This window comes from Sinocyclocheilus anshuiensis, unplaced genomic scaffold (assembly GCF_001515605.1).
Source record: "Sinocyclocheilus anshuiensis isolate Anshui unplaced genomic scaffold, SAMN03320099.WGS_v1.1 scaffold1230, whole genome shotgun sequence".
Lineage (NCBI taxonomy): Eukaryota > Metazoa > Chordata > Actinopteri > Cypriniformes > Cyprinidae > Sinocyclocheilus > Sinocyclocheilus anshuiensis.
In genome coordinates, this window is record NW_015558637.1 from 390646 (window position 1) to 407337 (window position 16692).

The window sequence follows — 16692 nt, forward strand, 5'->3', positions numbered from 1 at the left end:
TAATAACAGCGGTAAAGGACTTGAATAAATCTTTCTGTGTCAAGTGATATTTTCAAAGGAATTGTTCAACCTGTCATCATTTAATCACCGTCATGTTGTTTCAAACCTGAAGGACTTAATTTGTATTTTCCGTGTAACACAGAGGAAATAAAGTTACATGTAAACTATAACAGGACATAAATAAAAAAGTAAACTTTAATTTTTATTTATTTTATTATTAGTATTTGTTTGTCTGTTTTCTTGGTGGTAGTTGTATTCCTTTATTTACTATTTTGGTAAAGAAACAAAAAGTTGGCGTCAGTCAAGGAAACTACCATGACGGTTTCATCCGTGTTTATTTTAAGTTAAACAAGTGTCATCATGTCAATTCACAAGAACCGTCGTACAGACTCCGGTACAGAGCGCTGAATCCCCGCCTACCGCTCTACCGAAGCTCCGCCCAACCATTCTCTTCAATCTCGCTCAGAAACACCTCAACCAACCACTCAAACAGGTAAAGGTGTGCTGAGCGTTCTGCCTGGAGTCACGCAGGTGAACCGTTGTTTCCGGGAGCACAGCTGCCATGGCTGAGTCTCAGCTAGTATGCATGGACGATGAATATGTTAACGTGAAAATACCGGAGTCCAAGCCGGAGTTTTACTACAGCGAGGAGCAGCGGGCCGCGCTCGAGCAGCTCTTGAAGAACGGGGATGGCGCATTCAAGATGCGCCTCAAAGAGGATAATATTAAAGACTTTCTCTCTGCAAGGGAAATCAAATGGATGCGGGACACCTTCCAGGAATATGACAGTGACTCGGACACCTGCTGCTCACGGTCGCCCCATGATACGAGTGAAGACTCAGGTGTCCACTCAACCTACTGGCCGACCATGTCTGACACGGAGATCCCTCCGCTAGACATCGGTTGGCCTAGCAACGGCCATTACAAAGGGGTAACTCGGGTGTCGGTTTACACCCACCCATCCAAAACCAACAGTCCGCATATTAAAGAGGTGGTCCGCAGACTCATTCAAGAATCCACAAAGGTAAGCGACCAGCCGTCTACCACTTATTCCTACTACGAAATAGTATCTATTTTTTGTTACTAGTTCTTTTTTTTATTTTTTTTAATTACTAGTAGAACTAAGTATTCCAATAATAATTAGGTGATTAATGAAAATTCCACTAATAACTATTCATTAGCAGTGTTGGGGAAAGTTACTTTTAAAAGTAATGCATTACAATATTGCGTTACTCCATAACAAAGTAACTAATTACGTTACTTAGTTACTTTTTATGGAAAGTAATGCGTTACGTTACTTTTGCGTTACTTTTTAAATCTGGACAGGGCTTGCTTGTTTGTTTTTAAAATAAAAAGTTTTTTTTTTTTGGCAAATATAAAAGCCTTTTCACACCAAAAGTGAAATGTATAAGCCTCAGGCTGAATGGAAAGTAAAATTACGTCTGTACAGTAGAATGCAGAAGAAGAAATTTCAACACAAAAAAAGACACACAAGTGTTTGTCTAGAGTAATTTGTGCTTATTAGTTCGGTTGAACTGGATCATCGAAGGTCAGAAGCAAATAGAATGGGATTAAATACATAAAGGATATTTGTGTTGTTTAACATTTAATTATTGCAGGTTTGCGTCATATTCTGAGTTGCATTATTTTTATTCATTTTGAGGAATACTGAATTTGTGTTTTTTTTGTGAGTGAGATGAATTAATGCATATTCATATTTATTTTAGAACTACAGTAACATCTTCTGATTTCTCTCAACATGGGGACAGGAGAGCTGTCGATCAATAAATTGAAAAAAAAAGTAACTTGCGTTACTTATTTGAAAAAGTAACTCCGATATTCTCTTGTCAATTAAAAAGTAATGCGTTACTTTACTAGTTACTTGGAAAAAAGTAATCTGATTACGTAACTCGTGTTACTTGTAATGCATTACCCCCAACACTGTTCATTAGTCATTAGTAGGCTACTTAGTGACCTATATCTGTTCAATTAGTCATTATACGTGTGCATTATATACAAGTACAGTAGTATCCCAACAAGTAACTATCCCATTGTTACTGGTTACCGTTTGTAATGTTTTGCACAGGTCAAACAAAGTACAATATTTCTAACTTGTGTGTTGCTGGTAGCTATTCAAGTTTTACTAGTAACTATTCTTGAGGTGTTAGTACTTAGTTACTAGTCAAGTCACCTTTATTTATATAGTGCTTTATACAATACAGATTGTGTCAAAGCAGCTTTACAGTGTCAGACAGGAAAATAGTTAGTCAATAATGCAAGAGGACAATAACTGTCAATTTTTCAGTTAAGGTCAGTTCATTGATGATTCAGTGATGTCATCATCCAGTTCAACTCTTTTCCAATAGTGTCTGTAGTAACTAGTCCATTTCCAGGAGATTTTCATTATCTAGTTTTCCTAGTAGTAATTGAATAGTCAGTAGTACGTTTTTATTAGACCACTGTTGTGTATTTTCTACTAAAATGTACAACCAGTCATTAATCAGACAGAAACATCAGTGAAGTAACTAGCGAAATATGAAATGTTACTGCTGGGATAAATGCTATAAGTCTGTGTCTCATACGTATATCTAATAAAAATGTATGTGTATTGAAATAGATACTAGTCTCAGTATCAGAAGTAGTAACAGAAATATATAGTTCGTTTTAAGGAAATAAGTAATGTGTCCTGACTTACGCTAAGTAATATTTAAGATGTTTTATAGATTTATTGGTTTCAATTGTATGATTCACATGATGATGAAGCATGCGGCCAAAACCAGCTTTACTGTATGGGGCTGTCATTATGACATATTTTGAAGTTAATTGTCAGTCATGTGGTCGTGTTCCTTCCTCTGAGCATAAGATCATCATTTAATAAAATAATTAACATTTAACTCTGACCTGACTGTTTTAAAACCTGCCATAAAGTTGTGGTAATATGGAAGAAGGAATAATCGAATAAAGTTCAAATATTAAGAATTAAGTTCAACAGATTTTGTTTGCTGAAGAAGACACATTTCTTCGGAAAAAGCCGAGGCCTGATCCCTGGGGCTGTGGGTATTTTGGTGGAGTGCTGTTTATTTGTGAAATACAGTGGTGTGAAAAAGTGTTGGCCCCCTTCCTGATTTCTTATTTTTTTGCATGTTTGTCACACTTTAATGTTTCAGATCATCAAACAAATTTAAATATTAGTCAAAGATAACACAAGTAAACACAACATGCAGTTTTTAAATGAAGCATTTTTATTATTAAGGGAAAACAAAATCCAAAACTACATGGCCCTGTGTGAAGAAGTGTTTGCCCCCCTGTTAAAACTGTGGTTTATCACACCTGAGTTCAATTTCTCTAGCCACACCCAGGCCTGATTACTGCCACACCTGTTCGCAATCAAGAAATCTCTTAAATAGGACCTGCCTGACAAAGTGAAGTAGACCAAAAGATCCTCAAAAGCTAGACATCATGCCGAGATCCAAAGAAATTCAGAAACAAATGAGAAAGAAAGTAATTGAGATCTATCAGTCTGGAAAAGGTTATAAAGCCATTTCTAAAGCTTTGGGACTCCAGCGAACCACAGTGAGAGCCATTATTCACAAATGGCAAAAACATGGAACAGTGGAGAACCTTCCCAGGAGTGGCCGGCCGACCAAAATTACCCCAAGAGCACAGCGACGACTCATCCAAGAGGTCACAAAAGACCCCACAACAACATCCAAAGAACTGCAGGCCTCACTTGCCTCAGTTAAGGTCAGTGTTCATGACTCCACCATAAGAAAGAGACTGGGCAAAAATGGACTGCATGGCAGAGTTCCAAGACGAAAACCGCTGCTGAGCAAAAAGAACATAAAGGATCGTCTCAGTTTTGCCAGAAAACATCGTGATGATCCCCAAGACTTTTGGGAAAACACTTTGTGGACTGACTAGACAAAAGTTGAACTTTTTGGAAGGTTTTGGCAAATATAAAAGCCTTTTCACACCAAGAGTGAAATGAATAAGCCTCAGGCTGAAGGAAAAGTACATGTACGTCCGTACAGTAGAATGCAGAAGAAGACATTTCAACACACTTCAGCAATAAACAGAGACACACAAATGTTTGTCTAGAGTAATTTGTGCTTATTAGTTCGGTTGAACTGGATCATCGAAGGTCAGAAGCAAATAGAATGGGATTAAATACATAAAGGATATTTGTGTTGTTTAACATTTAATTATTGCAGGTTTGCGTCATATTCTGAGTTGCATTATTTTTATTCATTTTGAGGAATACTGAATTTGTGTTTTTTTTGTGAGTGAGATGAATTAATGCATATTCATATTTATTTTAGAACTACAGTAACATCTTCTGATTTCTCTCAACATGGGGACAGGAGAGCTGTCGATCAATAAATTGAAAAAAAAAGTAACTTGCGTTACTTATTTGAAAAAGTAACTCCGATATTCTCTTGTCAATTAAAAAGTAATGCGTTACTTTACTAGTTACTTGGAAAAAAGTAATCTGATTACGTAACTCGTGTTACTTGTAATGCATTACCCCCAACACTGTTCATTAGTCATTAGTAGGCTACTTAGTGACCTATATCTGTTCAATTAGTCATTATACGTGTGCATTATATACAAGTACAGTAGTATCCCAACAAGTAACTATCCCATTGTTACTGGTTACCGTTTGTAATGTTTTGCACAGGTCAAACAAAGTACAATATTTCTAACTTGTGTGTTGCTGGTAGCTATTCAAGTTTTACTAGTAACTATTCTTGAGGTGTTAGTACTTAGTTACTAGTCAAGTCACCTTTATTTATATAGTGCTTTATACAATACAGATTGTGTCAAAGCAGCTTTACAGTGTCAGACAGGAAAATAGTTAGTCAATAATGCAAGAGGACAATAACTGTCAATTTTTCAGTTAAGGTCAGTTCATTGATGATTCAGTGATGTCATCATCCAGTTCAACTCTTTTCCAATAGTGTCTGTAGTAACTAGTCCATTTCCAGGAGATTTTCATTATCTAGTTTTCCTAGTAGTAATTGAATAGTCAGTAGTACGTTTTTATTAGACCACTGTTGTGTATTTTCTACTAAAATGTACAACCAGTCATTAATCAGACAGAAACATCAGTGAAGTAACTAGCGAAATATGAAATGTTACTGCTGGGATAAATGCTATAAGTCTGTGTCTCATACGTATATCTAATAAAAATGTATGTGTATTGAAATAGATACTAGTCTCAGTATCAGAAGTAGTAACAGAAATATATAGTTCGTTTTAAGGAAATAAGTAATGTGTCCTGACTTACGCTAAGTAATATTTAAGATGTTTTATAGATTTATTGGTTTCAATTGTATGATTCACATGATGATGAAGCATGCGGCCAAAACCAGCTTTACTGTATGGGGCTGTCATTATGACATATTTTGAAGTTAATTGTCAGTCATGTGGTCGTGTTCCTTCCTCTGAGCATAAGATCATCATTTAATAAAATAATTAACATTTAACTCTGACCTGACTGTTTTAAAACCTGCCATAAAGTTGTGGTAATATGGAAGAAGGAATAATCGAATAAAGTTCAAATATTAAGAATTAAGTTCAACAGATTTTGTTTGCTGAAGAAGACACATTTCTTCGGAAAAAGCCGAGGCCTGATCCCTGGGGCTGTGGGTATTTTGGTGGAGTGCTGTTTATTTGTGAAATACAGTGGTGTGAAAAAGTGTTGGCCCCCTTCCTGATTTCTTATTTTTTTGCATGTTTGTCACACTTTAATGTTTCGTTCACTTGTGTTATCTTTTACTAATATTTAAATTTGTTTGATGACAAATTTAAAGTGAAAAACATTAAAGTGTGAAAAACAAGCAAAAAAATAAGAAATCAGGAAGGGGGCCAACACTTTTTCACACCACTGTAGCTCTGAGATCTTATTTGGAAATCACCCTGCAAAAGTTGGGTTGAAACAACCCAGCATTTTTTAGAGTGTGACTAAACATTGGTCTTTAGTAATATGAATCAATATGAAACAGAAACATTCATTTTAACTTTAAATTAAAATAATAAAAAATAAATAAATAAATACAAACACTGCAAAAAGATAATTAACTTAATTCAAATCTAAAATAGTATACAGTACATATACATTACAAAACTGATAATTAGCAAATACATTCTGAACTGCTACATTCATTTAATTTTATGTAAACAAATGTTGATGTGAAGTAATTATTAAATCTAATGATGAAATTGTTTTTAGAATAATACATTAATAACTAGTAAAAAGAAAATATGTTCTCAGAAAGACCAGTTTCCCCAAAAAACCACAGAACAGAGGTATCTTGCCATTGGTTAGATCAGGTAGTATGTATAGAAATATCTCTAACCTTTTGTGCAGTATGATGTCATTGTGAATGAGTTTCAGTGAAAAGAGTGAAGTAATAATCAGTCAGGAAATCACTCTCGTATAGCCTTGGGTTTTGTCTGTAAGTGCCGTGTCAATCACACTGCCAGAGGCCTCAAGTCATTTACACACACAAGTGGTAAGTTATAATGACACACTTCAGGTACAAAGCATTTCAGCTGCCTTCAGTCCACCTCCATGTACTGTACTGTAATCCTCAATTAATACAAAAGCTGTAATAAACATTCATGAAAAATGTTAACTCGAGCTACTACATTTCATTGCAACTCCTAATTTGGTTATATGTTTCCTCGCAAATGTCTTGTAAAGCTGTCATACATCCAAACTCAATGAGATAATACTTAGATCATTACAATCTTTGGACCTGATTTTAATGAGCCATCTCTGTTTGTAGCAGTAAAATTAATACAGGATGAAATATAGCTGGTTAATTTTATTGTAGATACACAAACATTTTACTTGTGTGTTCTGGTCGTCACACTGTCGTCACATCTCTTTGCGCCATAAGTACACCCATAAGACTTATTTGTTGGTGGGTTGCGATGAAACTTATTCAAATGCACTTGTCAAACTGAGTTAATGACGTTCTGACAGGTGCTGCCCTTGTTTTGTTTAGTTTTGTAGTTACACTCCTGTATATTTACTTTTATACAGCAACTGTGCTAAACTGTGACTTTACTATTCATCTATTAGAAGAACAGAAGACTCTTATTTTATACTGTTCACATTCTGGGTACATTTATTGAGTTACTGTCCAGTAATATTTAGTTGGGTGATATTTAGATGTGTTTTAAAAAGTTCAGAGCCGATTGCTGACGAGCGTTTCATTTTAGTTTCAGGAAATCAGGTGTCAATGTTAGCCTTAGACTATGTCCACAGGACATTGTATTAACATATTATTCAGGTGGATCCTGACGCTCATGCATGTGAAACAGACGGTGCCTCCTCTTGAGGAACTGATAGAAACATGCTTGTCTGAAAATGTTAGAAATAACATTTCCTTGTACTGTAATTTGTGCAAGAAGCTTAAAATTGTTATTAGTTCCTTGTCTGAAGAATAGTTTATGATCAATATAACATAATATATTTTTGGCTTTAGCAGAAGAACAGAACCTTTTCAGCTGTTATCCGTGTTTTCTCTTTAATGCAAATTGCTTCATTCTTATTTACATAGTTCTGAGGTGCGAGTCAGTGAGGATGAAGAAGGGATTGAAGCCTAACCTTAAAACCTTTAGAGCTTTAAATTGGCTTTGAATTGACTCAATAAATTTAAACTTGTTTTTCCAAGTCATGATGAGTTTTATGCTGCCCTAGTTTGCATTTTATTTGTTAAAACGCTGTGGTGTGTGTGAGGTTTATAACACATATGTGCCCTTTGACCCAGATTGACTGCTTGGTTTCATAAATAGCTTGTGACTCATGTTGAGTTTGAACTTTTTCTTTGCTAATGTGTCTGCTGGAGTGTCTGCTCTGCGTTCTCCCTCCAACTGTATGAGATTTCACGTGTTCACTCAAACTGAAACAAACTGCACTGCAAAAAGAGTCAAAGCAGATGTAATGATAAGCTAAGTGAATAAGCTAAGCTCTAACCACTGTTTGGTTTCACTTGGTTTTCAGTTGGTTGCAGTGGTCATGGACCTGTTGACGGACCTGCTGATCCTGCAGGATCTGTTAGATGCTGCGAGTAAGAGGGGGGTGGCTGTGTACTTGCTGCTGGAGGAGAATGGCTTGCCGCACTTCCTGGACATGAGCAGCAGGCTGCAGATTTCTGCACAGCACCTGAGGGTGAGTGATAACAATTGGCTGATACAATTGAAGAAATTGTGTTTTGCATAAAACAAAAATGAAACCAATTTTATGGCAATTATTTTGTGGCATTATCTTTGATAGTTAAGCACAAATTATTAATAAAATTATGCACAAAAAATCTGTCTTCTATTCTTATTTCCATAATGAAAAAGAAATCTCATTACCATAATAAAATACATTTAAAAACATTGTGAAATATTTATGCATCATGGTAGTATTTGTTGTACTGATTTTAATTTATGATTTTAATACAAAAAATACTTAAAATTTGTCTTAGCAAAAAGAATCGTCAATGAAAATAATGGGAAAAGTAAAAGTAAAACATCAGGATGCATTGTGGCAATGCAAATTGGAGATCAAGGATGTTCAGTTTTCCTTACATAATGTCACAATACAAAATATTTTGGTAACATAGACTTCATTTTCCATTGTGATTAATTTAAACTGAAATTGAATTTCAGTGATATAGATAATATATCACTGAATCTGACAATAATGTCAGGATCATATTTTACACCAAATTACAAAATAATCAAATTCTATATATATATTTTTTCTTTTTAAAATGTTTTATTTTATTATATTATATATTTTTTTATTATAGGTACAAATAATTTTATTATTATTTTTATAATAAAAAAAATATTACCAGGAAATTCTGGTAAACTTGACTGTTAAATCCATGGAGTTTAAAGATAAACAATTGTAATCTTAACAACACTATGTAAACTTTTAACTTTTACCTTGTTGGGAAAGTAAAAATCAGTGTCTGTTCTTCAACCCCATTCAATTTTTATTTCTTAACATTAGCCATTAGTAAACCAACATGATCCCTGTTGCCCTTTTTTTTGATCACACAATGCTAGTTAAAGTGAAGACACGTGTTATCAAAACATCATAATGTGTGTATGTTAGCAATAGTCAGACGTGCCTTATCAGGCTTTGCTGGAAAAGTCGTCAAACATGAACACGTGACTTACCATATCTCACCCAAACGCACATGTTAACAGATTGTCAGCTGACCTTTAAGGGATCTGTGTCAACTTGAAACGCAGGATGATTCTGGAGCTGTTGCCACAGGATTCAACTGACTTCCTGGTCCACTGTGCACACACATAACAGCGCTGTCGAATGAAACCCAGCACTTTCCGCAAGACTGCCCCAAATACTGCCGATCTCCTTAAGATACACTGCCAACAAGCCTTATCTATGTGGAGTGTTTTATATAGGACACTAGGGCTTTTCATCTGACACTTTACACTGAGCAATAGAGTTGGATAATTCAGCATTGTTATTTCCTGAAAGAGGATCTGCAGATTTCAACAGAACTACGAAAAAAGGCAACTTGATCTCGTTTAGGAGAGTTGTGGAGCGCTCTCATCTCTCACGCTTCTGCTTTTTCCTCATCCATGCCAGCCTTGTACTCAAAGTCCTTTTGTCGCTACAGAATTCCTTTCTTTTGAGTCCTCAGTGTGCAAATGAAATCGCTACACCTCTGTGTGTCTGTTCACACCAAGAACAATAGCTATAAAGATAACTATCTATATCATCCACACCAACAGACGAGAACGTTAGGTTACACTTTATTTTAAAGTGTCCTTGTTACAGTGCAATTATACATATAAGTACTGAGTAATATTACTTAACTACATGTTATTTATTATATGGTTAGTGTTTAGGATTAGGGTTTGGCTTAGGGTTACATGCATGTGATTATGCATAATTAATTGTTATTATAATAGTAAGTACATGTAACATGTGTAACACGGACACCTTAAAATAAAGTGTTACCGAACGTTACATTTATTATAAGCACGGCAGTTTTGTTTTCTGCTGCTTTTAATGCGCAAGCTCTTTAAAGTCAGGTGGATTCTGACTGGCTGTCAATGTTTTATTGTTCATCAACTGGGAAAAATAAATAAATTCTGAATGTGACTCCAACAATATCTTTCTCCTGCTGTCTTATGGACATATGGACACTAGAACAATTATTAAAACCTTTAGTCTTAGATCTTGGATAAAAGTTTGTGAACCCAAGATTGTGCATCTTTTACTGTATGTCAGACAGTATAATATAGATCTTAGCTAAGACTTTGGTCACAAATGACTGGGTGTTTTAACCAGTCTGGGTCTATTTTGACATCCTCATTTACACGCATAATTGAAATGCAAGCCCTTGCGCTAATGTTGGCAATATTTTTCCATTAACAAAATCATGCGAGTCTGGACTCTGGAGTCAGTTGTGGCTGGATAAAACCTATCTTTCTTTATTCTTTAGAGCAAACCTGTGGTAATTTTGATCATAACTTAAATGGATAGCTAAATAATAAAGAGATTTTTCTCTCACATGCACCGATGTTATCAGTTGCTGTGCTCCTCTTGTTTCTTCATATTGTAATTATTTTACTATATGGACCCAAAATGTTCAGTTTCTGAGAAGCTGTCTCAAAGTATCATTGATTACAGTTAAAGTTACTGCAGCCAGGAAAGCCTGTAACTTTTTTCCTACATAATGAATTACTTGCCTGATGCCTGATGTTATTGAACACAGTTGTGTGAGACTGTTCATTAGTAATTATGCAAAAATATTTTGATGACAGCCCGAGGCATTTCAGAATGACTAAAACAGTATTTTAGGTGGTGTTCAATGAGATTTACAGTCCCAAAAATGTGTCTTGGACAGTAAAATTGTGGAGTGTACACACGGCTTTAAACAATATTTTCTCTCTTTCTGCTCTTTCAGAACCTGCGTGTGCGAACCGTGAGGGGCTCTGGCATGCCACTGTCCTTTGGTCATCTGCCAGGATCACTGTGTTCAAAGTACATGCTGGTAGATGGCGAGAAAGTGATGTTTGGATCATACAGGTTCGTATACAGACCAAACAGTACGTCTTGCAGTTTTGTCCACCATTGTGGTACGCTTGTTCACTCTTTTTATCATTACATTTGCTATATTATTCCCATCTTTATAGTTTTACATGGAGTTCCTCTAGGATGAGCCGCAACACAATCACTGTGATGTCAGGACAAGTTGTTGACTTCTTCGACAATGACTTCAGAGAGCTGTATGCTGTGTCTGATAAGGTGGACTTGTACCGGGAGTTTCACATCAGTAAGCCGGCCCTGCCAGTTCCTGTGCTGAAAACGCCAGTGGAACCCAACAAACTCACAGTTCCTGTATCAACGTCACGCTTCCAGATCTCTGTAGGGGACTCCAGACAGGCTGACCTAAAGGTGCCTGCACATAAATACCATAATCCTAAGTACTCTTTAGTCGTTGGAAACAGTCTAGGTGTGACTGGCTCCCTGCAGGATCTTTCTAAGCTGAGAGACTATGTTGACCATACCTCTGTGAATAACATGGAAAAATTAATCTACGCCAATGGGGATAGTGTACGTCCACAGTCCCCTACATCCCCAGATGGGACAGAGGATAATAAGGGCGATGGGAAGAAGCTTTCGCAGTTTGGTTCTAAAAAGCAGCGCTCTTCCTTCCGGCATTTCTTGAAAGGCAGAGCAAACAACCAGAGTCCAGACACTCTCTCTAAAACAACCCATCAAAGCACAAAACAACCCATCACAGATGCAAAACAGATCAGTCATACAGACACTAAGGTTACCAGCAACTCCAAGGAAGCATCTTGGTTGGCCAATCATATTAATGAGCAAGAAGATGCGTCCAAACACATTACTCCCGCTCCTCGCAAGATCTCAGAGACTGACAGCACTGGTGAAGTTGAAGACACATTTGAGTTCATAGAGAACCCACCACAGGTCAAGTTTAAACTCAAGAAGAACAAAATGGGTCCAAGGAGTGTTTCTCTTCAGACTATTGCCACAGATGGCGAGGATGGTATGTATCCTGACTATACTCATGTACAGCATTTTCAAGAAGTGCAATGTTTTAATTTAGGGCTGCACATTTTGGAGAAAAAAAGCAAATGCTGATTTTTGGATAAAAACTGCGATAGCAATTCTAGGTTTGCTTGTTTGTAGGGCTACACAATTTGGCCCAAATTGTGTGATAATATATCAACATTGCTATTTAATAATAGCAATAACATTCATTTATTGCTATATATCTATTATCATTACTAAATAAAAAACAACAAAAGAAATATTACTCTTGTAGTATTGTTTGAGAAAAATATTTGAGAAATAATATATAAAATATTTTATTTTATTATGTTACTATAAATAAACATTACTATAAATAAACTATATAATTATAAACGATAAAATTGCAATACTAATATTTATGCCCATCTTCATTTTCCAATGTTTTACCATGAAAGTATGGGAAGATGATTGGCACATGTCGTGTTCCCAAATGAACATTAAAGTGCTCAAGTGGAGCGACACTGAGATGCTGCAAAAGTATAAGAACGCAGTGCCACGCTTCACTCTGAAAAATGCATTGCATCTATTGAATCATTTCAATTGCAGCCTTTATGATTTATGCCAATGTCAGTTTTATTTAGATTAATCGTACAGCCCTATTTTGATTTTTCAGACTTGTTTTACATCTTTTGTTTCTTTTCAGGCCCAAGAGGGCAGAGGCGTAACCAGAAGAAGGCCTGTATTCAGTCCTGAGGTGTCTCTGCCAGAGGAATCAACAAGAACATGTGCTTATAAATCAGGACTTTGGATACTAGGACAGGTTTCAACAAGAATATTAACAAGATGTGGATAGTGATTCTCCCTACAATAATATTGATTCAGCTGTCAGCTGAAAAATATTGGTGTAGTGTTTTTTTTTTTTATTAAAATCTGGTGCTGTGTTTTTAAAGGGAAGTGAGGTTGTTTGAACAACCTCCAAAAAAGCTGCTGACACTGAGGAGCTGGTGTAAAAAAAAAAATGACTGAACTATAGTGCGCATGCAGTGATCATGTGACCTCCTATCAGTTACAGAGCTCATAGGTGGACTGCGGAGATCTTTGAATGTAAGAGTCTGAAAATGTAGCATGTTACACATATTTCCTGTTCAGCAGATCTCTGCCCTGCATATTTACCCAGTCCTAATCAGTTGCACTTACCCAATCCTCAAGTCTGTGGGAAAAGCTCCATAGCAAAGCTGACAAATTACAAATGAAAACATGTCTGATGAGTAGCCATTAAAGGTGCGGTCACTTTTACTGCACCTGCAAAATTTCGCTGGGGAAATCCAGCCATTTCAATAGGAATCTGTAAGATTGGGAGTTTTGCTTGAGGGTGAAAAGGTTCCCCATGCAGATTTAATTTGGTCACGTGAAATCGCTGCATTGGTGTTTGAACTGCTTGGTTTGAATGTGACTTCTAAATCTATAAACCTTTTTGCCCTCGAAATTTCGCTGAAATTTTGTTAGTGTGATGTCATCTTAATTATATCAATTTGTTAAAAAAGAAATACAGTCCAGCAATGTAAAACTCGTGGCTTTATGTTTTGCATGGAATGGTTTGTACACTTATTTTATAAATATAAATGTCTGTACTGTTCCTTTAAGATTTCACACAGAACACATTCTTGACTTTAAAGATGCAAAAACAACACAGCGGAATGTTTAAGAATGTCTTGAGAAAGGGTTTTTATAATAAAAAGCAGACATCTGTTTTGCATGTTTACATCAAACAATTACAACGCAGCACATTGGAAGGCAAAAAAAAAATGTGTTCGTGTCAATTTACGGCTTATGGAAATAATAGATGTTAGATCAAGAGTGCCAATAAATAAATTGAGGTGGCCTTAAATATATTGGTGATGCTTTTTTCTTTTCATTTAACTCCAGAAGATGTGATCTTGCACTGCTTAACACTGCCTGGAAGAAAAGACAATAAGCCTGATTTACCAAATGTGAGTTTTATCAGATTCAACTGTGAAGTGGCTAACAGCTACTTTTACACATTATCAGGTTTATTATTACTGTAGATGTGAGCGGTCAAACGTCATTACGGGGTTTGGTACGCTTAGAAAATAACGACTATTGAAAAACTAATATCATACCTCATTCTTTGAATAATGCAGCAACTTCTTGGCCACTGGAACATGAAATATAACTAACTGCTAGTTAATGTACTGAACATTTGTGGTATACTGCTGGTATTATTCTCCAAAACACAATGTTTTGGGTTCGAGTCCTTTGAAAAATCATGAATTGTTAGTTTAGAGTTCATTAAAAAATAATTCTGGTAAATTGGGCCACCTTTTGACAGTCATCTCAGTGTTGCCCAAGTTACCTAAATTCTACCTAAAGTAGGCCATGCAGGTTACCTAAATTCACCCTACTGTTTGGGGATTTTTGTTTTCTCTTCAGTTTAAAAGACAGGTCTGACCACTGAAAATGCTACCTACATTATCTGAACACCTCTCAGGTAATTCATGGACAGGCTGAATGGTCAGTATATACAATGGTTTGTTTTCTGCAGATTGAATTGATAATGCAATATTGTGTTGAATTGTAGCTATATAAGACAACATAAATCAGCCAAAACTAAGGTGATATACACAGTACCTGACCATGTTGACATCGTCAGAGATGCGTCAACAGTTCTCTTAGGCTAACATGGGTGTGACATTTGACTTCCCTTGTTTGTTAAGCGTATTACAATGTGTTGCTAAAGCATGTACGTTATTAAACCAGTGACCTACATGACCTTGAGCCAGAGTCTTCAGTCTACATTGATCACCAAATAGTGCACAACTGCAGAGTTTGCACTTGATGTAAAGTACAGTTCTTTTGAAATTCTAGAAGAGTGAATTTTTAGTCTTGTAAGGGAAATGACAGAAAGGGTTGAAGAGATGGCGAGCGAATTGGCAGAGATAAAGGAAATGATACACAGGAAGAGGGTGTGCTTTTGTAAACCACAAGTGCAGTATAGATGTAGCAAAGGAAGCAACTGTGCAGTCCTTCAGAGTTCAAATGTCTTTTTTTTTTTTCAATAGACTAGAGCATAATTTCAAACAAGTCTCTTGCGTTTCAGGCTCGGAAATCTCATCCAAATACAGCATATTAATTCAGGTAAACTGGGGACACTTTCTGCCATTAAAGTGACTGGGGAAAAGGTCCCAAATATCTCAATTTCACCTTATATAATTGATATTATAATCAATCTTCATAATCCCTGCAGTGTATGTACACTTGCATACATACATACACTGCAGGGATTATGAAGCTTGACCAACGGTGCCCTCTGCTGGACAAATGTGGGCATTACTTGGTGAAAACGAGGCTTGTTCGGTGAAGACCTTTAATTAGAGAATCCTAGTGCACAGCGCAATCATTATATTTTAATAATATGGTCTTGATGTATTCAAAAGTTTTAGGAACTATCTGAAATGACAAAAGCTTATAATCAAATAATGGTACATTCATTAAATAAGTAATTTATTATGTACAGAATATGGACAACTTCAACCTAATAAATGTTAATGCTAACTGGCACACCAATATTTACAAGATAGAGATTTTTTAAAATCATACAGTTATAAAATGATAAATGTATGCTAGTCAAATGGAATGATACAAAGAAAAAAATAGCAAAATAGTGCTTCAAAACACAAATACCCTATTAAATGTAGCTTAATTTAAATGTTTTTCATTGAAAATAAAATTGAACTCTCACTTAAACAGGAGCAGAAAAATCCTACATTTACCAGGAACACTATACAAACTGTTTCACGTTTAGATATACAAATACAATCTTTCCAAGGCTTTTTACTGTAATATTTCTCGTAAGCATTAAATAAATAGGAAACAATTTTTTCACAGAACGCCTGACCACAACACCACCGTGTAAGCGAACCCTGAGGCTGCACACACAGCAGCGGTGACCTCTGAGTGCTGAGAGGAAGGGCTGAGAATTAGCACCCTGAGAACCTCATTCATCATTTCCAGCTCATTCAGTCCACTGTAACCATCAACGCCCCTTTGGCTACTGTTCAGTCTGTGTGCAACTGTTTAGAAAGATCAGATCCCCTCAGTTCATCAATCAGCTTCAGTCATGTTGTTAAGCGTGGCCGATGATCTTCTTCTTGCGTGCAGATACCAGGTCATAGAAAGGGTCTTTTGTGATGCAAGCTCTAAGAACAAGAGAGGAAACGGTTAGACTCAGATGCCCAGTTTTTTATTCTCAGTTCCTCTGTCAATACTAACACATATATATATATTATATATGTATATATTTTTTTTATTTTTATTTTTTTTTTTATTGTTTGACTAAGTGTGTGCACATTTCTAACATACTTGACTTCCTCTTTCCCATGACCTACAAAAACACATTGCTGAACTCATGAAAAGTCTTGTTATATTGCCATTAGTATCTTAGTGTCTGCATCATATTTGTCTCTTATATTTTTATTTCTTCTTTTCTTTCTTTATATTTTCTTTCTTTCTTTTTTTAATCCTCATGTTGTGTTCTGGTCATTTTGACCCAGAGAGTATTCTTATTCCTAAAAAATACAAGTTAGACTAAATTAGACAGAAATTAGACTAAAACTTACTGACTTTGA

General features: G+C 35.9%; 2 protein-coding genes across 2 annotated transcripts in view; one reads left to right on the forward strand and one right to left on the reverse strand.

Moving 5' to 3' along the window:
* Positions 1 to 360: 360 nt before the first annotated feature.
* LOC107680871 (protein FAM83F-like) lies at positions 361 to 12967 on the forward strand. The gene is made up of 5 exons (XM_016476938.1): positions 361 to 1024; positions 8015 to 8182; positions 10950 to 11071; positions 11179 to 12059; positions 12750 to 12967. The coding sequence occupies exons 1-5, from the start codon at positions 563 to 565 to the stop codon at positions 12797 to 12799; spliced, it is 1683 nt and encodes a 560-aa protein (XP_016332424.1). The 5' UTR covers positions 361 to 562; the 3' UTR covers positions 12800 to 12967.
* A 2869-nt stretch (positions 12968 to 15836) lies between these two features.
* LOC107680872 (cytohesin-3-like) overlaps positions 15837 to 16692 on the reverse strand; it is an 11771-nt gene continuing 10915 nt past the window's right edge. Inside the window, exon 14 of the mRNA XM_016476939.1 lies at positions 15837 to 16263. Coding sequence (XP_016332425.1) covers positions 16191 to 16263 — 73 coding nt within the window. The 3' untranslated portion in view covers positions 15837 to 16190. The remainder of the gene's footprint in view (positions 16264 to 16692) is intronic.

Excerpts from the sequence above, each read along its gene's own strand:
- LOC107680871 (XM_016476938.1), top strand. The coding sequence starts at position 563 with ATGGCTGAGTCTCAGCTAGTATGCATGGACGATGAATATGTTAACGTG. Across the intron at positions 11,072-11,178 it reads GTGATGTTTGGATCATACAG|TTTTACATGGAGTTCCTCTA; the intron begins GTTCGTATACAG and ends CCATCTTTATAG. Across the intron at positions 12,060-12,749 it reads TGCCACAGATGGCGAGGATG|GCCCAAGAGGGCAGAGGCGT; the intron begins GTATGTATCCTG and ends GTTTCTTTTCAG.